Source organism: Phalacrocorax aristotelis, chromosome 2 (assembly GCF_949628215.1).
Source record: "Phalacrocorax aristotelis chromosome 2, bGulAri2.1, whole genome shotgun sequence".
Classification (NCBI taxonomy): Eukaryota; Metazoa; Chordata; class Aves; order Suliformes; family Phalacrocoracidae; genus Phalacrocorax; species Phalacrocorax aristotelis.
Window position 1 is genome coordinate 120,367,621 of NC_134277.1, and position 27,720 is coordinate 120,395,340.

At 42.4% G+C, this 27,720-nt stretch overlaps 1 protein-coding gene across 3 annotated transcripts in view; it reads right to left on the reverse strand.

Moving 5' to 3' along the window:
* Positions 1-19,859: 19,859 nt before the first annotated feature.
* The window catches only part of GAREM1 (GRB2 associated regulator of MAPK1 subtype 1), a 105,385-nt gene continuing 97,524 nt past the window's right edge, over positions 19,860-27,720 (reverse strand). For 2 of the 3 annotated variants that reach the window (XM_075084939.1, XM_075084941.1), the window contains one exon: positions 19,860-24,783. In XM_075084939.1, coding sequence (XP_074941040.1) covers positions 23,871-24,783 — 913 coding nt within the window. In that variant the 3' untranslated portion in view covers positions 19,860-23,870. The remainder of the gene's footprint in view (positions 24,784-27,720) is intronic. The other variant, XM_075084940.1, reaches the window with a different exon arrangement.

The window sequence follows — 27,720 nt, forward strand, 5'->3', positions numbered from 1 at the left end:
TGTGTGTGTGCGTGTTTTACATGTGTTGAAAGGTCTAAGTGTCAGCAACTGGAGAAGAGGTCATGGGCACCAGGGCTGTAGCTCTCGGTGGCAGCAACTGGAGGGATCAGGTTGTATGTGGGGGTGTAAGAAGTCTAAGTGCTGGCAGCTGGAGACACCTGGGTGTGTTTCTATTTCTTCAGTGAATTTAATCCTCTCTGTGTGTACATACAATTCACTAGCAAACTTCATGCTAGACTAGATGGTGAGTTGGAGGAAACATTTCCACATTTGGAGGACTTGGTTGTGCTGGTGGTTGGGGGAAGGGAGCCCTGGGGTCCAGGCATGGATATTAGGAAGACTGAGAGCCTGTGCTAATATTCAAGGGATCTGTGAGTGTGGAGTGCTTATGGATGTGGAGAATGAAGGCACACATTTTCACCAGAGAACCTCCATTCTGATCAGCTGGAGGGGAGGAAGAGGATGGGGCTGTTTGCGTTTGTGTGAGTTTGGGTAGCATTATAGGTGGGTGCTGCTACCCAGGCTGCAATGTGTCTGTGCAGCCAGCCACATTAGGGACCTCTGTGTTTGTGTCTGTCTGTCTCTCAGATACAGACTCAGCCTTGCTACAGGCCAGATCTGCAAGCAGGAACAGCAGCAGTGACATCCCTGGGACTGGGATGGAGAGATCACCTGGGGCTGGTCCTGGTTGGGCACATCAGCTAGGGAGGAGGGATCCCAGGTCTGTTGGATTTGGCATCTCCCTTAACACTGTTGGTAAGGAGGGCTACAATTCAGTGAGATTTGGAGAACAGAGTAGACATGGAAATACGAGAAGGGACAGCAAAGTGTACTCCCCTGAGGACACTTTTCAGAGGAAGAGGGCAGTCACCATGGGCAGAGATCATCACATTTGCAGCGTTTTGGAGGAGGACTGCAAGAGACAGGAGCGCCAGTAATAGAAATGTCAGGTCACACCAGATGATTCGTAGACTGGTATGTGAATATGTTCACATTTAAAGGTCAGCAGCTACTTTGATTCTCTGGAATGGATGTTGATGATCATACCATTTGTCGTGCAACGTACCCTAACTCTCGGCAAGAGCAGTTCAAATGCGTGGAAATTTGATGAGGGAACTAGTCCTCCACTGAATCCTACTGCATGGCAAAAAGCAACAAATGTGTATGGCTCTGTACCAACGTTACATGTGTAGTCCTCACTGATTAATATTCTCTGAAATGTAGTTATATTTAAAGTATTCATAGCTGGTTTTATTAGCTTTTGTTGGAACTCAAAGATTCATGAAAACAGCCAGACGAAATTAACAAAGATTTGTCAGAGCTAACAAACATCCTGGATAGGAAGATACCCTACTATAGCTGTCTTAAAATAACTTTCCTATTTTGACATGTCTTCATCAGCAGTTTTCATGCAAATAATCCTCCAAATGTGCTTTCAATTAAGATATGCACATAGATTTACATGGAGTTAAGAAGACACAAATGAGACTTCATAAATTGCAACCCTGGCTAAAATACTTAACATTGTAAACAGTGAGCATTTCATGATTTCAAATGTGAACCACTAAATCTGTGATTTCAGGGATCATTTATATGTTTTGAAATCCAGATTACATGAAATAGCAAAAATACTACCTCAGCTGTAAACTCTTTTGTGCTTTCACTAGAAGAAAGCTTAATACATAGAGCAATATATTACAATACATTGTGCAAGATACAAATTCCACAGGGTATATCCTGAAATGGTAAAATTCCATGGGAAAAAAACCTTCAGCTTCCGCTTATTCATTTCAAACAGGAATCAGTGAGGAGCACAACTTAAAACTGAATCTCCCAGTCAGTGAGTAAGAACAACTCTCTTTTCAGTGGTGTGCAGGTTCCACAGAGCCCAGAGCAACTGAGGTTTTATTAATGACATTAACTGATCTAGAAGTACTCAAGAGGAAAATACATTTTTTTCAATTTTCAATGCAGAAAAATTGCTCAGGGAGACCAACATCAGATTCAATATTGCATTTTATTGTATATCACAAAATTTAAACTACTAACTCAAGTTCCTGAACAAATACATTTTTCTTACAAAAGCTGTACCATAACGGTCTTACAGTGATAATCTTTTTCTGTGAAGAAAGGAGGCGAGAGATTAAAAAATACATATGTGGTTTAGGAAATGAAGCCTTTCAATTGGGGTTTTCTTCTTTATGAGTAGATGCTTTATTTGGATTTGTAATTTAACTGGTTGAAGTTGCAATGTCTCAGTAATGGCTACCTCTTGCGAAAACAGCAACGACAATTGACCAGCTCAGGTGAATCTTCCCTGCTCTACTCTTTTCCTACATGGTTATTAGGACTGTGTCTATTATTTTTAATGAGACAGCTTAATTTTGGAGACATACTTTTGACACATTTACAGATAATACGGATATTCACCGCAGCTCAAATACTGTATTGGTTAGTTGGAGAGCCATACAGGAGGTTGCAGCCCTTCACAGAAAGACCGGGTGTTTGCTTTACTTTCCTAAAGCATATTTATTCACAGAATATTTTACTAAAATCTTTAATGTCAACTTCTCTGTATGAAATCACTGAGATACTAATTGATAGTAAACCCCACCAGTGTAAAATCTGTATAGATTTCCACTGCTTTTTCCTCTCCTTCTCACATTGTGGTAATTCAGGTTATCATCTGCAACAAGTATTTGCTCTGCCTGCATCCCTGGAGCCGTGCAGTCAGGCACACTCCACTCTCTACAGATCAGAACTGGTGTAAAAAGCCTATTACTGGGTTCCTACAACATGCAGAACAAGGGCTTGAGCTATGGATGTTGACTCCTCAGGTCAACTGCCCTGCTTCTGTCCTTCATTCAAGTGCCAGTCTCTGCTGGTACCTGGTGGCTGTCCCCCTAGCAGAGACCCGGGCTTAACTGAACATTTTCTTCTCTGCTCCTCCTTTTCTGGGCTCCAGACTAGCTGTACAGCTGGACGCAGCAGAGTATGTGCACACTGTATTTAGAGCTGTGTGCATGACTCATTCCCCACCGCTGAGTCTATCAGGAGTCACAGCATGGGCTTAAAAATAAAATTAAAAAACCCCCAACATTCAAGTCGGTGGCTCAGGTTAGGAGTAAAAAAAAAAAAACCGATAGGTTGTTGGTCTAGTGACTTATCGGTCTTTCTTCAAGAATCTCAGCATTGCAGAAAATCTTTTAGGCATGCCACCTAATATCTCTGCTAAACAGTATACACAGCCTCATATTCCTGATCTAGGCAAACTAGACCAATTTCCTTGCTATTTGCAGCACACGGATCAGCTCGCTCGGTCTAGCTTTTGCGCAAGTAGCAAATAACTGAATCATAATGTCTAATAGTCTGGCTGGCACTGCATTGTCTAAATACAAAAAAGGGACTGATCCCAGACACTAGCTCTCTCATTTCAGCTAAGCATGTCAGGTGTCTCGAACCACCGACGCCAAGCAGACGCGGTTCCAGGGTGCAGGGCAGGAGTCATGAGTTGTAATTTCTTTTAGGTGCAGATCAGAACAGAGACATGGTATTTCTCCATTCTTTTTTTTCATAGCTCTCCTTTTCCACTGTTATTAGAACTCAGGGGCTTTTTCTAAGACACAGATGCCACGTGTCAGGTAAAGTACCTTGGACTCTCATAAATAGGATCTTAATTCTCCCATCTACCTGGACTGCATTTTCAAGCTATCTTCAAGTGCTGGTAGTACAGAGATTTATGTCTCAAAAGGAGAAGGTAACCGCCAAATAAACCGCATTTTCTTAACAGTCATGCTGTCAATTGCTGTTTCTTAAATCCGGAGATGTTGCGTAGAGACTTTTGTAGTATTTGATCCAGTAATGGCCAAATATCTGTATTTTGCTCAGATTATGCTATGAAATTATGAGGAAATTAAATATACAGTGATCTCAGTTTCCCACTTCTTCCGTATATTCTAGTTTATTACAAAAGACAGCTCTCAAGTCAAGTTTCAATAATTCATTTTGTGCAAGAAGATTATGATCTTTTTTTTCAGCAGACAAATTCCACGTGGCTGCTCTCCTCGTCCTCTCCTCTTCCTGACCATCAATAGAATGAACTGGGGGGAAAAAAAAAAAGTCCGCAGCAATTCAGACTGATCACCCCTCCTACTCCCAGATTAATAATTATCTGGAGTGCATATTGATCAGTCTCCTTTGTATTAAATGTCTTCAAAACTACCACCATTGCCACCTTTTTCTGTTTTTTCATAGAATGCTTTTTTTCTGCCCCTGCCCCCCAGTCAAAGTTCATTACTTACAAGTATATTATAATTGGTATCATAAAGCTTGCAGACAGGTTTCCATTCCGGTTTTCATCTTCATTTGCTCACAGATTCCTAAACTCCTTCTACTTGAGATGAAACGGTCCATGCTTGATGTCTGCCTTTGACTTCACCTACTGTGAAAACAAAATACCGTCAAAGAAGTTTAACTTGAATGTCTGGAATTTAAAAGAACAAAATCAAACGTCATTGTTTCCCAAGGTTGCCATGCTTAATCATACAATACATAAACATGATTGCTCTTCCAGTACAATACTCATGGGAAAAAAAGATTGTGTGCTCTTTAGCAGACTTGAAGTTTATCTCCAAATAATTTGATGGAACATTTTGATTAACTTCTCAATGGTAGCATTTCTACTTAGCGGTTACTAATATGTAACTAGAACCAACCATCTTGTTCTGTTAGAGCTCTGTGTATGTGCATTTGCCCTAGATTTATTTTTTTAACACCATGTGGATCCATGCAGTCTGTGCCACAAAAAGCCAGGTCAAAGCTTGTCAGCATCACCTCTCCCTCTTCATCTGTGACTGCCTTTTTCATATTTCTCATCATGTTGTGAACACTTGGGTTTGGAGGCAGCTTTCACTGATGTTTGCTTGTTCAGAACAGAGTATTATGAATTACCTAAAACAACATCGCAGCTTCAGTTTAGTTTTTTAAGCTATTAGTTTATCACATTTGGTAGTTAGTAAGTTGTTTAATAAACTTTAGCTTATTAACTGTGGTAGGAGTCTTTGTTGCCACTTAGAAGAGTTAGGTTTCATTCCATCTGCTGCTGTCATGCCTTCATCACCAGAAAAGATTTGTCAGGGTAAGCTGAAGGTAAGGAGGGAAATGGAAAATGAAAGTATCTATCATCTCATCTGGTTAAGGAACAATCTCTGCAGGCACTCAGGACAACTGTGGGATCATACTTAAGCATTAGCATGTGTGATTGGGAGGAATGGAAAAAGAAAAGCCACTGGGATAAGAAAATATTAATTTCCTTAAGGGAAAAAAAAAGAAAATTAAACTGCAATAGTGAATACCCACTATGGGCCACTGGATGATAAGCTACAGGCCATGTCCTCCAAGCAGATAGATGATCCTTTGCAACATGAAGCCTGAACAGTTCCTCCTGCTCAACAGCCCACCTGTTTGCCCCACTTTTCATAGGTTCTCACCTCACAGCAAAACCAATTACCACAGCTTGTGCCCTTTTTAAACCGATTCCCATTAGCTTATAGCAATGCGCACATCTCTCATGTACAAGCACTGTCAGACCCCTGGCTGCCCGAACCCGCAGCGCTGCAGAGCCTCCTTGCTCACCTCCCTGCCTTAGGGAGGTCTGGGAAACTGGCAGCCAGGGTGGTGCGGAGGCTGCGCTGGCACAAGCATTGCACAAAATGTATGTTGTTGCTGGAAGCTGAAAGACTGAAGAAAAATTTGGATGTGTAATCCCTTCCATGGCCTCTGCTGGGGACAAAGCCAGTGTGGTACCCGTGGTGCTGGCTCTGCTGTGCCTATGGAGAGCTCGCCCCTGCAGAGGCTGTTGCCAGGGTCAGTAAATAAGGGTTGTTCTTGCCTCGGAGGATTTGTTGGAGGGACTGGTGGAGACCAACGCTGTTTCACAGAGCCACCGAAGACCAGATCTAAATATCTGTCCTCTCTTGGAAGGGGAGTCCCCATCCTGCACCCAACCCCCCTTGCCAGGAAAAGTGGGGCATCCCTGTCCCAGTGCTTTGCTCCATGCTGTCTTTCCTGGCCGGCTCCCCACATGGTCATGTGGTGGGAGTGACTGTATAGCAATTTGGTGGACATCAAACCTCACTGCTGGCTACACGCCTGTCCATGAAGGACCTGCAGAGCACTGTCTGGTAACCACCTTCCCCCCCAGGAGTGAATTTTGAGCTTAGGAACAAATTTGAATTTCACAGAAATACAAATAGCCATAGATGCATCCATTTTTTAACGTGGTCCTGGCAACCTCAAAGGTATTGCTGAAATGAAAGCTGGGGAAAGGAGGAACAGAGCTTTATTTACCCTTTTTTCCCCAGAGGTTTATTTACCTCTTTTCCCCTGGGGTGCAAATGAGCAAGTCACTCTGCCCTTTGTGCTAGCAAAGTCATAGAAATGCTTTCATTTACACCATAATCATGCCTGAGTGCTTAGATTAGGTGGTGCCACTTGCTTTCCTAAAAACAAGTTATCTTGGCTTCCACTTGCCTTAATTTATACCCATATTGCACAAACTACTTTCCAGGTGTGTCAGATCACTCTCAGATTGGCTGTGGTTGGGCTTACTTCCATATTTGCTTTCTCACTTGTTCCCCACCGCATCTCAATGACCTGGTGGACTAGGACTGCGTGGGCTAAAAATGTGGTTTCTTTTTTTTCCTTTCCACAAATATTCTTCAGCTCTAAAACACTTTCCTAATTCTTATTATGTGGCATCAAGTCCATTTCAAGGCTTTTTTACTAAAAACCCCACAGGCCGGGGTGCAGGAGCTTGGGTACGTGGGCGCTTGCTGATGCTCACACAGGCACGCAGCGTGCAGTTGGGTGCACGGGGCCCATTGCACGACATGAGGGTTTTAAAGCTCAAAAGATGGAAGGTTTGATATCTTTGGAAATGCAAGGCTGAGCATCAGTTTCTTAATCAGCAGTTACAGCTGCTGTCAGCTGCCTTCCTGGCAACCCCCTGCTGATGGTGGAAGTGGTTTAGGGAATATTTTGCAATTCAAAGATTACCTCTTAAAGGGGAAAGCAGAGCACCTTGCCATCTTTCAGTTGTAGGGCCAAAGCCTTTTGCACACTGGTTTTAGAGCACTGGAAGAAATTAAATATCCTAACAAGCAACAGAGAAATCCTGACCTTTCTTTACTACCATTTTATTCAGCATGTATGTGAATTATTAATTTCTGCTGAATAACTTGTACAGTACCTGTGAGCGCATGATTTCCCTTAGTTTATTAAACAACAGGAGTGCAGTAAACATCCTCTCTTTCCCCACCACTTTTGGGTTTTGTCACAAGGGGTGCTGAAAGTAGTTGAAATTTAAGTAGCTACTAGTGAAGTCAGAATAATTTTTGCACACCCCTCCCAAGGGTCACTGTGTAAGATATAGCCATGAACTTCTAGGGGTCTGGATCATCTCAGATGGAGCCACACATTAGCAGGATTACCCTTGCCAAAAGTCTTTTCCTAGCTGCAGCAGGACTTATTTGTCATTAAACTTCAAACTTCAGCTATGTTTAACAACACGGCAACCCCATGCAAACACACAGGTGTGCAGCACGAAACTTTTATGGAAGGGGAAATGTGGGTCCCAGCAGCCAGAGCCCTGGCTCCTCTCCACGGACGTACAAAAGAAATGAGGGCAGGAGGAGCATCATGGTCACCCCCTTCAGATCCTGGGGCTGCAGAATGCAGGCCCAGACCTCTGAGCTGGCCGTTAGGGCTAGTCATTAAATATTTGCTGATGATGTCAGGGGTTAATTGCTCCAGTAAACTCGAGTCTTGGTACTTTCAAGCTCTGACAGGAATGAACTTTAATGATAGAAATGTTCTTGCACTTACGAAGTATTTTTACAATTAATTGCCCAAATACTGTTGGGAAATAAGAAATCAGTTTCCTCAATTTATTGGAAAGACAGTTAAATCAGGACTACCAGGAGGCTTAAGTAAGAGCACAGAGTAAATTGCTGACAAATCAGATTGAGAAAAGGCAACCCACCAGTAGCTGCTTGTTGGTCTGATGTTTTGATGGTGCCATTTAGTCCCACAGTCACAAGCAGGGGCATGGCGCTCAGTAGGAGCAAACCCAGGGCTTCTGGCAGCGCTGCTCTGCCACAGCCACAGTCGTTGCCGAGACACTTCTTCCCCCTTGGTTCCCAAAATCCTACAGCTGTCGCCTGCATTGCTGTTGGAAGACAGACCTCAATAGCTGGATGAAGGTGGTGGGAGCAGGAGAGCCCTGTCCCTGCTGATGGGTATGTGGATGATGCTAACCTTGATATTGCTAATGGCAGGGGAGCCTGGCTATGGCCTCAGAAAACCGCAGTCTGCCAGGCAGCTGAAGGACAGTTACAACCAACTTTTATAAGCTACCACTTGGTCTTTGTAATAATTATTTTTCATTCAATGTTTTCTAAGCTCCTTCCCTGTAAAAGGAGGAAGATGCCTCTGACAGTGTCAAAGTTTTTCCTCTTTTCAAGTAACAAAGATCAAAACTTCCAAAGTTTAAAACATTCACTTAAACCTTGTGAGTACCTTGAGACATTATTAGTACATTTTTTCTCCTAAGCTTGCAGCCTTTTATTTCATACATTATTCAGGAACACATCTCCCATATAAATGACACGAGGTGTAATGTTCAGCCTCAGTTCAACAGGGGAAAGCTGTGAGCAAATCAAATCAACACCTTTCGTTATTCCAGCTACAGGAGCCTGCCACGCTCCACCAGCATCTCCAAAAGCAGAGGCTCAGGCAACTGAAAGAAGACAAAGCGTTACAGAGATGTGTGCTTGAGTCTTAAAGTTCCTGGAGTTGAAGGGCTCTCATAAGAAATCCGATGCCTTAAAGAATTTTAGTTTGTTTTTTCCAGCGTTTCCCCTCCAGGGTGCTCCCCAGTCTTAGCAAGCTTGGAAGTCTTGCACCACTGATTAGCTTCTAAATTGTTTTAGGTAGTTGTAAGGTTACACCAACAGGGTGTATAAGAAGGATTGCAATTGTTCATTTCAGTCTCAAACTGGAAAGAAAAGAAAGCGAAGCTGGCATTCCTAAGGTCAGGAATATTTTTATTTTATAAAAATATATAGAAAATATAAAAATACATTAAAATACTTTGAGAAAATATATAAATATTTTAATATTTATTAGATCATTATTTCTAATATTTTATAGTATTATAAAGATTATATATTGTTGTAAGTATTTATGTCTTATTATGTATTGTTGTATGTAATATTAGAAATTATAATCCTCCAGTTAAAGAAACCACAACTGTTTTCTTAAGGAAAAGTTTCTATTACCACATTATTATGACATACCTAACCCCCCTCCAGACATTACTGAAACACAGGTAGGTACTAAAGACACGCTCAGAAGTCCTACTGTTTTTATATATCAGATAGAAATCTTCAAACTACACTTTCCTTATCAAAGTTCTTGCTTCAGAATCCTCCCAGCATAAATCTTTTTATCTTTTTTTTTTTTTTAAATTTAAGATCTCATTCCAAATTTTAAAGAAGTATGCCTATGTCCAACCTAGCTTTGCATTTGATTAAGGGACCAGCCTTTGGCTATATTAAAGCTTTAATAGACAGTCCTTTGGATTGCAAAGCACAGGCAGATCCTTTAGCATGTCATTGAGTGCCATCATACAACTGCTTTGCATTTTTTTGGCTCCACATGTGTTATATTTGATACACAGCAAGGCAATTCAGGTGCTGGGCAAGTGCTTTTGACAAGGAGTTGTTGGACAACAGATAAAGGATCTGCTGTGATCTTTTCTGACGTGTTTAATCCTATCTGTACTGACATGGTTAAAATGCCACCGTAGTGGGCTGAAGATGAAGCGTTGTTTCAGTACTGTCAGTAAGTGTGCAAGTTGCCCCCTTCAGGAGAGAAAAGACATACTCAAAGAGAAAGATTTGAAAAGGATTATTGTTTTAGGTTAATCTATTTTTAAAGCAAGCTATCAAATATTTGATTGAAGCTCTGTAGAGAAATAAAAAGCTTGATTTAAGCAAGGAAGCTGATACCTCTGCCAGGAACTGTTATGTGGTAGGTTAGATTGTCAGGCTAATGTAACTTAATTGCGGGTACTGAAAACAAAGCATTTAGGAATGAAGTCTCAACTGAACAGCCACCATGCCTACAAGTGACAGAAGTAGAACAGTTCCATCAACTTGAGCGATAAACTGAAGCCCATTCGCAAAATCAGTGGGTGTCTCGCCCGAATGAGCAGTGCAGGATTAGACTCAATTGCGCATCATGCCGGCACTAGTTAGAAACATAGAACAGATGTCAAGTAAATAGGGAAGTGTGGGACAAAACAGAAATAATTGTAAAAATGTGCCCAAGGATAAAATAAATTGATCCTAAGACACTAACAAACATTCTTGTATAAGACAAAATGAGTCTTTGTACTGGGTTGGCTTTTATTTTCTTGCTAATATTGCATAACACAACTACACTGGCATGATGAGGAGGGGGAATAATAAAATAACTTATCAATGCACTATTAACTCTACATGCTCTTACCTAATAATAAGATATTGATGTCTCCTTTAATGCGTGTCCCATTGTTGAGAACGTTCTCATTACCGCGCAGTAGCATACACAAAATGGCTTTTTTTAATATACTCATGGCCATGAACGTTTGGTGCTAAAGACTTGCTTAAATGGTCAAAGATATCCTATTTAAGAAACAGCAAACACTTACATTGCACATTACCAACATTAGAATGGAATCTCATTATCCATTAGCCAGTATTAGTGCAATTTATAACTTACTTTAGTTTGAGCTTTGCAGAATTTCTTGATCTTTGCCACATCATCAGCTGAGAATGTGGGTGCTATTTCTTTGCTCATCAGTTTGATATTATTAGCCAGCATTATTGTCCTGGGTATTTTCCTCCAGATGCAGAGAAATGTCATGAGATTAACTATTAAAAAGATGAACTATTAAATACATACTGGACCATTGTTTTCATGACAGAAAAAGCTGCTTAGGAAAGAGGAAGCGCAAGTGGAATCAAATTCAAAGAAATTATTGGATTTATCCATTTTATTATGGCTTAGTGAGTGAAATCCACACTAAAAGAGGATTTCACGAAGCTCCAACACGTAAATTCAGAACTAAAACTACATTGTTTAGCTTTATAGCACTGGGGATTTAATTTCTTCTTTGCCATGCAATATGGGTGGGACGGATATGGGATGGGGCAGGAGACATCCCATCAAAGACCGTGCTCTGGCATTAGGGCTATTTTTGAAGAAAACAGATGGGACAGCTCAGTTTTCGCTTTGTTTTCAAAAGGCTTGTCAGACACTTGGGCTTCTCCTGAACACCGATCAGACAAGCCTTGCCAACACCACAAGGCGAAAAAAGCAATCATCTCAGCAATCTAAGTTTTAAAGCAGAAAGTGGGGAAACACCACCTTAACTTTAGGAACCTATCAATCTTTTGTTAGTTTACAAGCTTAGTAGGGAAGTGCTGGTGACACAGGTGACGCTTCAGAAGGCCCATCAGAAAATGCTTTGGGGAGGGGAGAGTGCAATTGCTATAAAGTATCTCTAAGATCTGTGTGTCAACAACATTAGTTCAACCTCCCAGGGCATGGCTGTGTCTCCCAAGTAAGAAGACTTGAACAGAAAATGAATGAAAAACTAACCTTATTCCAGCTTAGACTGCCTGGGCCTTGCTCTGGAGGCTCCTGACAGGCCTCCAGGTTTTGCTGAGCCTGTCTCAGCCATCAGGGTCAGGCAGAGCTCTCCTGGTTGCCCAGTTTGGCCCTGCCCAGGTGAGCACTGGGCTGCAGAGCCACCACAGCTGCCCACCCAGACAGCTCATGGAGGAGCAGGGGGCAGCGCAGGGGGCATTCAGCTGTCACTGGGGAGGACCTGGGGCCAGGTAACGGGAGGAAATGTGGCAAAGAGGAGATGGAGGTAGGTGGAAACAGTTGTTCTCAGCTCCACAAGCGGCACAGCAGATGTCCCTGCCAGGCATGGGGAGCAAGAGGCGGCAGCAGCCGCAGGTGAGCCTATTTATGGCTCTGAAAAAATGGGATCTTTCTGAGTGGATCCTCAGGGAAAAGCTACTGAGGGTTTTTTTGCAATCAGTACAGAAGAAAATTACAGTAGAATGAATGCACTTGAAGCCATGCTTAGAAGAATTTTTTCACTGTTCAGTAAATGTCAATCCCTCCTATTTGATACCAAGTTCATCTCAAGCCTGTCCTGACCAACAGCCTCCTTTGCTGCCATGCCCAACTGCAAGACCAGCGGGCAGTGACTTGGGGAGGGGGTGTCAGTCAGACTCTTCGATGCAAGGAGGTTTTTATGACTGCTTATTCCTCCTCTGCACTATCCTAAAGAAGTCAATTTTTCTGTAAATAACTTTCATATTACCTTTGCAATATGGTAAGCAGAACTGTTTGCTCTTGGGCTGTGCAATATTTGGATATTTCTCCACTGAGGAGGATGGATCGCAACCCCAGCAGCTATAGTCACCCACCATACAGTGAGGACGGGAGTGTGTGATGGTATGTAAGTTGCCTGTATTGCTGTTTCACTGCCCACATTATCCTGCGCTGCAGCCAGCGCCCTGAGGTTGATAAGGACATCCAGATCTGAAGAGATGTCTGCCTGGACATGCCTGCCGTGCACTGAGGGACGCCGGCTCCCCACCACAGCCACATGCCTGGGACCAAGCCCAGGCAGCGGGCACCCAGCGAGACCAGTGCCACCAGCAGAGCAGGGGGAAAAGGCTATATTAATTCTTGCCTTTAATACTTACTGATTAAGAAAAGCTAACAACCAGTGCATATGGCCTTTTACACAGCTGAGAGACAAAACACAGACCAAGTTACAACACAGCTTAAACCCAAAATAATTACATTTTGTCACAATTCCTTCCACACAGCCCAAGCTACCAAGGAAGCGAGCCGCCAGCGCCCAGGGAGAGACACGATTTGCTCCACAGCTTCCTTCAATCCCAGCGTGAGAATTTCCAAATGTTTGAAACAGGGAGCAACTAAATCTTTTAATGCTCTCTGAAAAGCAATCAGCTCACCAAATGCATCATTCAGCAGCCTCCAATATAAAATAATTAAACCATGAAAAGCTGCTGCAGTAATCTTACTTTAAAATCCTAAATTCCTTTACATTTTGAGGATCTGATGGCACTGACTCCAGTCAGACCCACACAGGCAGGGCAGAGACGGCAGGAGCTTCTCACAGCTCAGCTGAACACACCTCTTCCACTCCTTGAGCAGAGGCAGCTTAACTTTATGAAGATTTGTTGTTGCAGCAAAACTATCCAGGAGATACAGCTAAATCCAAATTCATTTCATTTCCAGCCAAATTGTATTTTGATGCAGGTCACTAGAAGCTAATCTTTCATCTCTGTTTTTCATACATGAAAATGAAAAAAAAAAGAAGTTTAGATTAAGCAGCATTTATCATACTAAATAGAATTAAATCAAATGGAAAATTGCATGAAGAAACTTAGCTAAAACAATCAAATTTAAAAAGTCCTTTACCTGTGTGAACGTAATCTTTCATTCTCTCAGAAAAGAAGAAAACATTATTAAGCAAATTTAAAAGGGAGCCTGGATTACCCTTTTCCCATTTCCCTGCACTTGAACTGTCAGTCTGTCTTCATGAACAGATTTTGCTTCCTGTCTGTCTAGCAAGTTCACTTGCTTGTTCTCGCACACTGGAAAAGCTCATGTTTTCCGTATTGCAGAAGCACTTACACTGTACAGTAAGCAGCAGAAAAGTAGCAGGTGATTTTTTATTCATGCTTTTTTGTTAGTTACATGCATATATACACAGACACCCAGGTGCATACACACACCTGCAGTCAGTAATATAACACAGCTTTAGCAAAAAACTGAGCTAACCAGAAGCTAGCCTGCTTTTAACAGACTTTTATTGGTACTCTGACTCTTAAAGAGCTCTCATCTGAAATAGCTATGGTAAGTATTAAAAATGGAGAAGTAGCAGAGCTTTCTAGGAGACACCTATTTAAAAATATATGAAATATTTCAGCATAATTGAAGGGATTATAGTCCTTTTTTTCCCCAAAAAATTCCAAGTCTTCTATTACAAAAATTAAAAATGCATTTGCGAACTTGGCTTATGACAAAATGAAGAGCAATAAGCAGTGGCTGTTATGGAGAATGGCTCTCTGGGAAGATTTTTTTTCTGATATATAACATGGGTGGAAGAGGCTTAATAATGTCTTGGGTCAAATTTTACTGATTAACATTATCTTAGTTTCTTGGCTGGAATCCCCTCTGGCTTCTAAAAATCCCATTTCATTTCTGGGTGAATTTTGGCTGAGAAATAAATGCAGAAACCCATGCAGTAAGGTTGGTTTCACATAGAACTTAGAGAAATGCTGAGCTTTAGGGTCCAAGACAATGTTTACTTTGTTCCTTGGTATTTGAGCACATTTCCTTCAGGTCCCCATGAATGAGTGGGTGCAAAGTGCATCCCTTGAGACTTGGGAGCAGGTTTTTCCCCAGTCAGAAACAAGCATCCCCTAATTCAAGGTGCTCCACAGGTTGTCACACAAATGTCAAGCTCTGTGAGTACCAATAGGAAGTTGTTACCCGTCAGAAAAGCATGCAAGAACAGAAATTCCAGAGACAGAGTCACTTATAGTTTACAAACACAACAAGCTGATACTGTTTTAGTGGTGGTGCTGGGGTCTTTAAATGCATCTCTTCCTAAAATCTTGATTTTTGCTTAAAGCTTCTGAATAAAATCCAATATAATTTGCAGGCAAAATGTTGCATTTTAACATGAAACTTTGAAAGTCATTAGTGAATACAGTGACTTTTAAATACAAAACACCTCTTCTGTCTCTGAAAGCCCCTGAGGTGTAAATCAGTGGAGAAGAGGAAAGCAGTCACAAGAAATATCCCGGTGTGTCCTGTTCCCATTCCCTTGCCATGGTCTTTGCTTGGGACTTCTGGGAGGGAAGCGATACTGGGCTGCAACCTCGGTCTGTATCCTCAGCTTATGCCAGCTTATTCTCTTTATGTTGGTCCTTTGTGTATGGAGATGAAAGGTGCAGCGTGACAGACAGGCCTCTCCTCTCTCCTTTAGAAACTGCCTTCTCATCTCTGGTTTTCCACAGCTCAAATGAAAGACTTTTTGAAACAAGATTTCAAAGCTGCATCTTGTATATGGAAATTCATGGCTTATGATGAGCCCTGAGATTTCACGCTTAAGAGTAAGAACCTGCAGCCTAAATATAATTCCTTTTACTTGTGCTTTGCCCTTCTCTGTTTTTTCTGTTTAAAGCCATCAATAGGAATAAGATGACACCAATTTTCATGCATCATATATATAGTTTTACTTTAGGTAGTTATTCCAATTTTCATGTGAAAACACTGGGTTGAGGAAATATGAACACAAGCCATTTGGATAAGCTACAAAAATCAAAAATCAAATTCCAGCTGCTAGTTATCAAATGTAAGTGACGTTATACATGCTTAGGAAACTGAACTCTGTACAACCAGACAGTAGCTGAAGGTGTCTCAGTAATCCCCAGAGTGGGGAAATAACCAAACCACTTTCAGGGCAGTAGGAGCAGAACTATCATGCCATACACTGGGCTTGGGGATGGGTTCATTTTACACATGAAGAACCAGGGAAGAAGAATGAAAGAAAATCCAGGAACTGTAAGTTTTGTGGTCCTCAAAACAATTCTCGCTGCTCAACAGCAGTGGGGTATTTAATAAATGCTAGTTACTTGCTTTTATAAGTGTGTACCACGCAACCTGAATCCTTCGGGGTTTGCAAGCATGGTGGAAGCCAAAACCAAGTTTATCTACAATGGAAGGTCAGAGGTTAAAGCTCTTGGAGCAAGAACGGGGCAGGAAAAGGGTGGACTGTTTTTCCTGGACATGTTAGTAGGGCTCTGTGTGGGACTAGAGTCAGCCACCTACCCCTTGCAACTGCCCCGTCACCCATGACAAGAGGCACCCAGTCAGCCTCTGGGGGCCGAAAGGTAGAGAGGAGGGTGACAAAATGAATGGATATGCTGGGTTTGGTTTGTAGGTCAAGCTGAGAAACCTGGATTTTTACTGTTTGTTGCTTTTTTAATTGGTGGGCTTTTTATCCTTGGGCTGCTGCACTCCTGCTGGCGGTTCAGTTTACAAGTCCTAGCTATTAGCGTTGCAAAAGAAGCTCAGATTGAATATACAGCAAAAGATGAACATTGGAGACCCTGTGAAATGACACTTGCCTTTGTCAGTAAACCAGCTGTAGCAGAGAAGAATCAAAAGAAGAAACAATAGGTGCCCTTACTTTTTTTTTTTTTTTTTTAAAGTCAGGAAGAAAGGGTAATTGGAAAGCTCACTAAATACGTAAGAGAAAAGTGTTTAACTATCACTGCCTTTCATTACAGGAAGCAGAAGACCTGTGCGGGACAGATGTAGACAGAAGGCTGTTCCCACCTCTACTGCAGTTTCACTGATTTATTAGTAAAAGGAGAAATTGCAGGGCCATGAAATGGTCAGAGGGCTGGAGCACCTCTTCTATGAAGACAGGCTGAGAGTGTTGGAGTTGTTCTGCCTGGAGATGAGAAGGCTCCAGAGATACCTTCTTGCATCCTTTCAATATATAAAAGGGGCTTATGAGAAAGATGGAGAGAGTATTCTTACCAAGGCCTGTTGGACGGGGCTTTGAGCAACCTGATCTAGTGAAGGATATCCCTGCCCATGGCAGGGGGGACAATGACTAGCTGATCTTTAAAGGCCCCTTCCAACCCAAAACATTCTATGGTTCTCTGAAATACTAATCCGGTATGATTTCCCAGCCTTTTTAAAGGATAACAATACCCATTGTCTTCAGGAGGAAACTGGAGGGCTGGTTACCAGGATGGGCTGTGCTTCATTCTTCAGGAGCAAAGGCTAACTAGGACTAGTGTTTAGGATAATTTCTAGCTGTCATACATTTCTCCCACTTGCAGAAATGCAGTTAAATAGAATTAACCAAGATACATGCAGTTCTTCAGGGCTCTTTCAGGGCTCTGCCAGACTTTCTGCCAGTTCCTACAGTGTCAACGCATTCAAGCTTCCTCCTGCTTTCTGTTTGCATTAATCCAGTGGAAACCCAGCCCTGGAGACCTGCTTCACTGACCCCCATATTCATTAAGAATAATTGTTGATACTGTAAAATAGAATAGCAGGAACACAATTAAAACAGCTCCTTCTTGTGGCAGAGCTTTTATGGGACTGGCAGAGAGTCCTAATGAGATCCCAGAGTCCATCTATCATCCTCTGCAACCCCTACAGTTGGTTTCATCTTTCTGCAGCTGTGTGCCGGTCTGACACTGTGTGGCACGTACAAGTACTACAGCACACAAAGCGGGAGGACACGTCCCTCCACTTCATTGCCAGCTCCTCAGACTTGGCACCTTAAATATGTTGCCTCCTTACTCCCTATTTTCTTTCCTTTTATTCTCCTTCTACCCCAGACATTCTGTGAAGAATGGTTTTCATTTAATCCAAGCGTGTTTGGCACCAGCTTCCTTTTGTCCTGCCCAGGAGTCAAGGGCATTTTGAAGTCTTGTTGAGCAATAAATAAAGATTTGGGTCATATTTCTATGCTCACATCGTGGCAGCCTGGTTACCCATCTTGAGTGGACTTCCCACCTTTGGAATTTGATGATGAGAAAGGGGAGAAGACACCTCCTTCTGAAAGCAACTCTTCACATCAGCTCTTCATCGTGCCAAGTGAAAATGCATAGCAATGCTTTATCTTGGCAAAGGAGAAAGGTTGGATGCAGGCAACTGAATAAAAATATAAATACCATCAACTTTCAACAAAAATTGGTCTTCACTGAGTGTGACAACCACAGGCAAGAGAAGAAGAAAAAAATCCATATACAGAACACAATTAATCTTGAGTTTTTGTGCAACCACCAGAGCTGCCATTCTAACAGCTGCCCATAGGGGTGGAGGCAGTGGTTAGCAAGGGGTGCCAAGGGAACTCCTAAAAATCATGCTGCCGCGGCAGCAATGCTGCTAGGCAGATGGACCAGCAGCACTGACTGGGAAAAATCACTGAGGGCAACTGCTAAAGCAGCCCAGGTCTTCTGTTCATTCTACAATGACAAATCTCATCGTCTGCTCACGGCATGGAAAAAAAGGAGAACAGGAGAGTTTCACCCAGGTTTGCAGCTTTCGGTCACCCTGTGCACAGGAGAAAGTGGCTGCATATGACATATGCATCTGGTGACATAAGGCACGTTTATACCTGGGCAACAGAGTGTGGTGCACAGTGCCCCAAGCCGGCAACAACCTGAGCTAGCACAGTCTACTGCAACTAAGGTCTTCAGTGATTAGCCACCTGCGACATGAGACACGCCGTCAGGTGTCCAGATGCCTGAACCCCATGGCATCTCCACTCAAGGACAGGAGCCCCAGAAAGACGGAGAACACGGTACATACACACCCAACAGCTCTAGGGGAGGTCTAATTAGTGAATGTATCATACCAAGAGGAGCAGCACATCCATGAGTGTTAAGCTTGCACTTCCTAAAGGGATGAGAGCTGCATTTTCAGGTCTCTCCCCTGCCTGTATTCCTTATTCACATTTACAGGTAGCCATGGTAACTAGAGTCAGACAGGAGATTTATGTCAGGCTCGATGACTACTATAATATATGTAAACAGAAAATGCCTGCCTTAGAACAGCCCTTTCCTGATAGGGACATGGCCACATTTTGACTTGGACTACAGCCCTTCCCTTCCCCTTCCTGTATCAAACGCTTTCCTGTAGAAACTTTCACTCAGCCAGGAGCCAACTGACTGGAGCATTCAAAAAATTAAGTATTTTCCTTCCCCCTTTGGAGAGCAGAGCAGAGATGTGCCCTAGAGAGACTTGCTCATAGTGAATGAGATTTTTCTTGATTCACGAAAGCAATTCTGCTTCTCTCTGTTCCCGCCTCGACATGATGCACATCCTCCCTCCAGACATGCTTCTTCCTCTCCCAGATGTGAGGGTTGGAGGCAAGTAAACCCCATCTGTCTCAAATCCAATGGCAACCACTGTGGCAGTCTCTGCCCTGCTTTATTTCTCATATATCTATAAGTCCCTCCATAAAACCCTCCACAAAACCCTCCACAACTACTGTTGTGCTGGAGTAAACTTTCTTCTGGCCTAGTATCAGTGAATGACGCTTCAGCCCAAGGGGAATTTGGCACAACAGCAACTTATCTGCATGACATGTGGATGGTTGTAGAGCTGACATTTCCCCTTGTTGCCAGTATCATAGGAGACGTGAACAGGCCACCTAGAGCATAACGTTGTTTTGTCTCTAATTTTCTCCCCACCCAATAAACGCTTCAGAGGCTTTTTGCAAAGCAGAAATACTTGCGCCTGGTCTTGCGCTTGAAAACATATCCAAATTATAATTGAATACATTCCTCTAAAACAAAGATAATAGGCTGAGGGATCAGGAAAATAATGTTTTAGGTGAACGTCTGCTAGAAACAGAAAAGCCGTCTGGCAACAAATTCTTTGGGGAACACACAGCTCGATGCTCTTGCTGAAGGGGATCAAGTGAAATTACAAGACAGGGAAAGGTAATGTGTCTTGAGAGGTTAAATGCAAAAGCCTGATTGCTCCTCTCAATTAGCCCAATCTTACCCTGTGAATTCACTATTTGAGAAGTGCTTATTTCTGAATTATACCGAGATGAGCAAGAGGATAAGTCAGTGAATCTGCTAAATAAAAACCAACCATTTCATACAATACATGCAACCCAACCAATTTAGTACAACAAATTCTGTACACATTTGAAATATCATGAAAATAGTGTCTTTAATATACAGTTTACATACTTACAATACACGGTTTTAATTTGTTCATATACATTACAGGAATATTTATTTGCACCTGGTTTAAATAATAATCTGCCTTCAGCCTTTTACACAAAAGCCCAAAACAGCACAGAATTCCACAAAAAACATGCTTCATTTTATAACGGAAATATACTAAGCCAAAGTTCTGGGGCTTTCTCTTTTTTTCCCAAGTGTTACTTTTTTGACCTACCCAAAGTAAATCTAAAGAGCTAAGAACTAACAGATCTTTTTAATATAATTCAGAAGATTGTCCAAGCCAAGAGAATCACTCTGCAGATTTTCACGCTGAAAATTTGGTTATTATGCACAGAAATGGTAAAGTCTGAACAACTCCCGGACTATTACGAGTTTAAGACGTACAAATGAAGAGTCATTTAGTGCTAGGTCTCAACAAGGGGCCTGTTTCCCTACTGCCCTGCCATCCCTAGTAAAATAAAATGGATGATCCCTCACCTCTTACGATTTCATTCGTACCTTCTACCACGTACACAGGAATGCTGCAATTTCAGAGCATCAAAAAGAGGAGCCAGGAGAGCTGGGCTGAGCCCTCATGCTTTCACATAGGGCTGGTGTTTGGCTTTTAAGTAGCCTGGTGTAGACCCTGCCTGGCCCGCAGGCAGGACTTTGCTGACCTGCAGTGCAGGCAGGCACCCCGCTGGGCAGCACGCAAGTAACCGGTGCCAGCACACTTTATTTAGCGGGGGAGACAATCAAGCAGTTGATTCAGGAAGAAAACATAGGAGAAAACACTTCAAGTATTTATAGACAGATTTAAAACATGACGGTTTTTGAGACGGCGTCGTTATTTATGCTGATTCTCTTGAAGCTGTTGTTGTGGAATAAAGTCAATTAAAGTGGCAAGTAGAACTGTTGTATTGGAAAAAGCCCTATGTAATATACAGTTATTTCAAACCCTTGCTTCTAGCTGCAAAGAAAACTTCAAAATACATTTTCCTTCTAATTTTGGATGCACCAAATGTTTTCTGTCTCTAAGTTTCTAGCCATAGGCAATTTTTACAATATGGCAAGAATAAGAACGCAAATATGCACTTTGAGTTGATTTCAATACAGCCAGCCAGGCAGGCAGCAATACAAAGAATCTCAATCGTAGGCATGAGCATTTAAAGAAAACCAGCGCTTCCCCTCAAGTTTCCTCCCCATCCCTCCCCTGGCCAGTTGTGTCCACTTCCAGAAAAGCCCCCATGCTAGAATCCAGGTTTCGATGCTGAAGGCAGCATCAGTCCCTGCACTACCACACGACTGTTGCATAGAAAGGATGTGTTTCCCGGTGTAGGACAAAGAAACAGCTCCATACAGAATGACATACCAGATTTTTTTTTCTACCAAAACTCCCAAGCAAAGAAAAACCCCGAGGATAACACACAAGTCAGACACTGATAACTACATAAGCACCAGAGGCCTTACGTTTATTTAATCTGAGGAAAGAAGTGCAAGGTTAGGGTTGGCCTATTTTAGCAGAGTGCCTCCAAAAAGTTGTGTTTTGGTCTAAGCATACGTGACATTAATGCAGCACAATCATGAATGCAAATTTCACCAGGCTGCTTGCAAGAAAACATATTCCAAGCAGGTAAGCAGAGATAACAGAATAGGTATCCATCCGTAGCCAAACACCACTATTTTCTCAGGGATGTTGTTATCCTGGGGGCATTCAAAATATTTAATTTATTTAAAGACTGCCATCTCCTTTTTTTGAGAGAGAGGTTTTACTTTTTTCACCTGGAATTAACCAGCCAAGCAAAACAAAGAGAAGTACCTGACATTTCAAATTTGTCCCTTTCAAATTTGAAAGCCCATTTGACATAGCGAGGGTTAAAATGCAATTGACTTCAACTTCCACATGCCTACCAACAAGCATACACATCTGCACAGTACTTGATTCGATTTAGTCTTTCTTGCAGCTAAAATAGGATGCTAATTAAAATGCATCCGGAGAAAGCTATTGATCTGTTGCTAAAAGTCAATACATTAAGAAAAAGAGTAGGATTATGAACTCTTGGGGTTTTTCTATTGGGATATTTTTTGGCTCACTGCTTTCTAGTGCCCACATCAATTGGGCTTTGCTCTCTAGTTGGGAACCGGTGGTTTGCATTATTGCACGACAAATGATGGATCTTGGCTTCAGCATGGGGACATGACATGAAATTTGCCAGGGCAGCAGAAAACTCCATTTGCAAGTAAATTCTTTCTAATGAGTCAATATGCTTGAGAAAACAGGCAAAAGCAGCCTCTCACTTTTGTCCCTCCTCTGTATTTCCTCGATGCTCCCACTACATGCCCTACAATGGAAAAAGAGAGATTTTTCTGTACTTCAAAAAGGTGAGAAAGGCAGGTACGGTGTCACCCTTGCCAGGGCTCTGTTCAGCAGCAGGTGAACGTGAAGCTGCTCCAGCACCCCTGGCTCTGACCACCTGAGATCGTGGGCACACATGGTTGCTGAGGATGGACAGACATCACAGACTGTTTCCTGTAGAACTCCACAAATCCTTCCATTCAGTACTACAAAAACAGAGGATCCTGGGGTTATTCAGACACATTTTGGAGAGCTCTGCCAAGCACAGGATATTGGCAACAGACTAGCAGAAGTTAATCCTACTTCTAGCCTTCTGAGCAGTTAAATTTGAAAGGTGTCCAGGTGCAGCCTAATGCCCCCTTCCCATCTCTACGCTCCCTTTTGACTGCTACTTCCACGTGACATCTATTGCAGTGAGGTTTTGCAGCTGGGCAACTGAATTAGCACATCTTATGATGCTACAGTCCCTCCCTCTTTGACACCCACATCCTCCTAGCCCACTGCAAACAAGACAGGTGAACTTAAACATCAGAGCATTTCCCAAGGCATGGCCAAAACCCTCACTTGGCCCCTTCTTACCAGCATGCCATGTGCTGTTTCTGTGCCAACCTCACTAATGCTTTATTTCAAAGGCATCCTACAGGAGTACTACTCCCTTCCCAAACAGATCCAACTGCCGCAATAGAAGAGCACATTGACCGCATTTTCAGCTGAAATAGCAGAGGAAATCTAAGGGGTTGCCTTTCGCCAGGGGAAGGCTATTGCAAGGGCTGTGCTAGCAGGCTACTGCGGCAGGCTGGATCTGCTGAGAAAGTCTGTGCACAGAACTGCCTTTCCCATGAGAAAGCCGCACAACCAGAAGTCATGCTACTTACTCCAGCCATCCGACTACAAAAGAAACTTTTGAAATCTACAGGTCATAAACTTTTAATTGACCAGGGCAGAGTGGCTCAGTAGGAAAATCCCCCTTCTCCCTTCCCTCTGGGCAATGAGCTAAGCAAGACTCTTGTTTTAAAAACAGTTAACTCTTTTTGCTCAAAGTAACATGGAAAATGTACCCACATTACAGGTAGTCAAGAAGATACTGTTAATAAAAATATGCTGCAAGAATAGTGTATTAGTGGCACTTCACAGCAATTCTTAACATTTTCAGATGTAGTGTCAAAACAATGTCTTCATAAATCTGAACATGCTTTTTGTTAACAGAAACGGAAGAAAGTCACAGCATGTTGCCAAATATTATTTGAACAGAAATAATCCCGTAAGAAATACATTTTTTTTGCAGTTAACACAAAACTGTAAACTGGATTGGTGTGTGTCTTTCAGCATCAAATTGTTCAGTAATAAATATGACTAAGTCTTAACAGACTACGGAGTAAAAGTTCCCCTAGTGTCCAGTTTTTAGCAGCTGTTGAACGTTCAGGGATGCACAAGGCACACCTCTGCAGATTCTCTACCTTTATTATTGACATTAAAAAAAAAAAAAATCCATTCACCACTCAAAAAACGTTTATCTGCATAGTAAGAATTTTTCTACTACTATTTACAGGAAGGGCTTTTAGTGCAAAAAACAGGAAGTGATGTATTAGCTGAAGTGCATTGAGCACATCTCATACAGTTTCATTAATAACTAGTCGGCATCACATCTTAGGCCGCCAGCCATTAATGAACTGTAGTATTTTCTTAACCTGCAATTTGCTTAGCTTAAAGTCCTCTGACAGGATTTCTTCTGTAAGCTGAACCAGTAAATTACCATCAATCTTCTCTGTAACAAAAAATGATATGACATCTTCTGACAGACCAATAAACCTCAGCGATTTAGACACTTCCTCTACAGAGAGTCCAGAAAGGTCTGTGGGTGGCTGCCACGGAGAGCCATCCCCACACGACCTTGGCGCTAACTGGAGGTGCAGGGGAGACGAGAAGGGATAAGACACAGAGAACGTATCCTGCGTGCCCTTTTTGACGAGATACTGGTCTTCCAAGAGGTCTGGAGAACCAGTTTTTGACTCCTCCTCGGCGCCATCTATTTTCAGCGGCAAGGGACACATGTCTGTAACCGTTTTTTCTTCACTTGACTTTGGTGCCCGAGGAGGTAAGGCAGGACATGAATGGCTCTGCTTTGTGTTGCTGTCTCCCAGAGTCTTCTCATCAGTGCAGTCTAGAGAGTAACTTGCCGACTTTGGACAGCTAGAGATCGTGTTCGTGAACTCTGCTGGGGTCAGTGGGGAGTACCCCGCTGGGAGCTCACACCCATCAAAGTCAAAAGTCAAAGGTGCTGGACAGTTCCTCTTTGGCGTACCTGGAGTCTTCTGTCTGGGGTAACTGTAGCTTCTGCTCGGATCGAGCAGAAAATCACTCCTATTCAGGCCTTCAGCAGTGCCTGAAAAATGGTTTGGCCAAGATAACCTTGAAGGCAGAGCTTCAGTTGAGGGGCTTCCCAGAGGCATCGTGCTCTCATGCTCTTTGGATTCGGTTTTTATCATGTTACAAGGGTAGCAGGAAGCAGGTGTGCTCTCAGTTGGGTTGGTGTTGTCGCCCTCTGTGACACTGCTTAAGGAACAAAGCAGAAAGGATGTCATTAGTACGAAAAAATGTGGCATCTGAATAAATTCATAAATCATCTGACAGAGTCAGAGGGTGGCTGTCACAAGAAAAGAATATTCTTTCCTCCGGCAGAACTTTTAAAGATTTGAATTAACACACATTTGAATAACGCACTGACAGTCCTACTCCTTCTACAAGCCTGACAAGATGCTGATATACTCTAAAGCCTCATGTCTTGGTTTTTCAAGCTCATAAAAAAGTAGATGTCTCAATTCAGTCTGTGTCATCTCCCAAATACTCAGTTTTTCCACTGTCAAATTCCTGAGGGACACCACCATGGAAAAGGAACAGCCTCAAATATACTAGATGATGTTCTAATCCTGTATTTTATATTTATATACCACACGCATCATGGTATGCAAATGCTCGTAACAGGTCACCACTGCATTAGACCCAAGCTTGACTGACAGAAGAGATGACCAAAAGCCCTTTTGGAGACAACATTTTCATTTGTTAGAGCTCTTGCATGTGTGCAGGGCACTGGATCCTTCCCCACTCGTCACTGGTGCAAAAACTGCACCGGTGCACAGTACAATAACACAGAATAAGTTAACGCATACGGCCAAAGGAATAGTTTTACTTGGAAGGGTAAGCAAACTCAGCTGTTTGTGTTGAAGTAGCAGGCTTTAAGCTTGCCTCACAGCAACTTGTTTGTGTGTCCATATCCTTAAAAAGCTATGACGAGAAACGCTTTTCAAAGGCACCTAAAGAAATTTACCCTGACCTACTTCCAGATAGTAAGCTAAGCTCAACCTGCCCAAAGGAACTGATAGTTTATATCCAGATGCTCCTGAGAGACAGAGATGCCAACAAAAGCATGCAATCTGTTACCAAAAGCAAATGTTTGCTGCTTTTATACTGCTTTCTCTTAGAAAGCCTGAAGGATTGGGTTGATCTCTGGAATTCTGGCCAATTAAGTCAGAACACTGGAAAAACAATTAGCAGATTTGTAAAATCCTTAACTAACAAAACAGAGGGAAACCAAGAGTTGAAATAATTGCTTAAATTACTCACCTCTCTCTTCTGGAAACTAACTACTCAAGAAAGAAACAAGGTAGTCATTCTGTGACTGCTCAGTGAAAACCGCTTGAGTAGGGCAGCAGCTTTCAAAAGCCAGCATACTTCTGAAAGGATTGACACAAAAAACAGTTCCCTGTGCACTTACAGTGAGTCAGAGAGGAAGCCAACCTGGACTTGCCCAGCTCAAACACAAAGTACAGATGCACAAAAGCAGCTCTAACCTGTACCACTGGAAAATTAGTTACAAAACTCAGCCCCAAGAGATGCAGTTTCCCTGTCTAACCATTCCTCACTCTCCACTCCATGCCCTCCAAACTCTTATTTTTTTCCTGTTTATGTCACAAATACACGTCTGTAAGTTAAAGCAGTTGGATGTTTACAATACCAGATATTTTTTCCTCCCTTCTCAACAAGGATATACTGTCAACTGGTCGTTTCTGCCTGTTTAAAGGTCAACTGCTGTAACATATACCAGTGCAAAGCATTTTTCACAAATGTAGCTATTGGGCTGTTCAATTTGGAGAAGACAGTGAGGTGTCCTAAAGAACTAACTACACAGAAGAATTGAATTGATTGATCCTGTTTCTGACCTCTAACTCAACATTAGAAATTAGAACATTTAATGATTCAAAAGATTAATGGAATTACTGAAACTGATAAATATTTTCAAAGTGCTTCCTTATTCATCCTCCACCAAAATTAACTCACTGGGACTCAGTGCCAAAGGATACAAGAGAAACATTACATATAGTTGAATTCAGATGTCAGGCATTTTCATAGGCAGATAAAGACAAATCATATTTTTTTGTTTGTGCTTAAAATATTGCCTGCAACCCTTCACGATCCAGAAAGTAAGATCATTGATAAAAATGGCAGGACTCGAAAAGCAACTTCACCAGCAATCTGCTTATGCCACACATTGCCAATATTTTAGCAGCTTCCTCTGCAGCACTAGGTCAATTCTATCACAACAGAGATATCTGGTCTAGACCTAAGCTGGAGATTAATTTCATGCAAATATTGTGAAGTTCAAGGTAAATAATACCACCTGCATTCCTGACAAACTTCACTTCTCGCTCTTTTCCTGGTTTATTGGGAGGCAGATGTATTCTTAGCTACAAAGAGAGAAAGCAGCATTTGGTAGGCCTCAAATCCTGGGAGGTCTTCTGCCTCCTGTAGAGTAGACCTTGACAGAACTACCCAACAGGCTTTCATAAAAACAAACGAGCAGCCTTGATCTAGCGTGATCATTGCCAGATACACAACACTAAGCTGCAAATGTGCGGTATGGTTTAGAAAGGCAATACCAGAATAAGTTATTATACCAATTGCATTTAGGCTGAAATTATTTCAGTGACGTTTCAGATCAATTTGTAAAATCCAGACGGGTAGCGTCTCGTCATTGACTAGATACAAAAAATAATCATAGAATGGTAGAATGTCCTGAGTTGGAAGGGACCCACAAGGATCATCAAGTCCAACTGCTGTCCCTGCACAGACAACCCCAAATTCACACCATATGTCTGAGGGCGTTGTCCAAGTGCTTTCCGAACAGCGTCAGGCTTGGTGCCGTGACTGCCTCCCTGGGGAGCCTGTGCCGGTGCTCCATCACCCTCTGGGTGAAGAACCTTTTCCAAATATCCAACCTAAACCTCTCCTGGCACATCTTCCTGCCATTCCCTCGGGTCCTGTCATCAGTCACCAGAGAGAAGAGAGAGAAGCCTGCCCCTCCTCCTCCCCTTGTGAGGAAGCTGCAGACCATGACAAGGTCTCCCCTCAGTCTCCTCTTCTCCAGGCTGAACAAACCAAGTGACTTTAGCTGCTCCTCATATGGTTTCTCCACTAAACCCTTCACCAACTTTG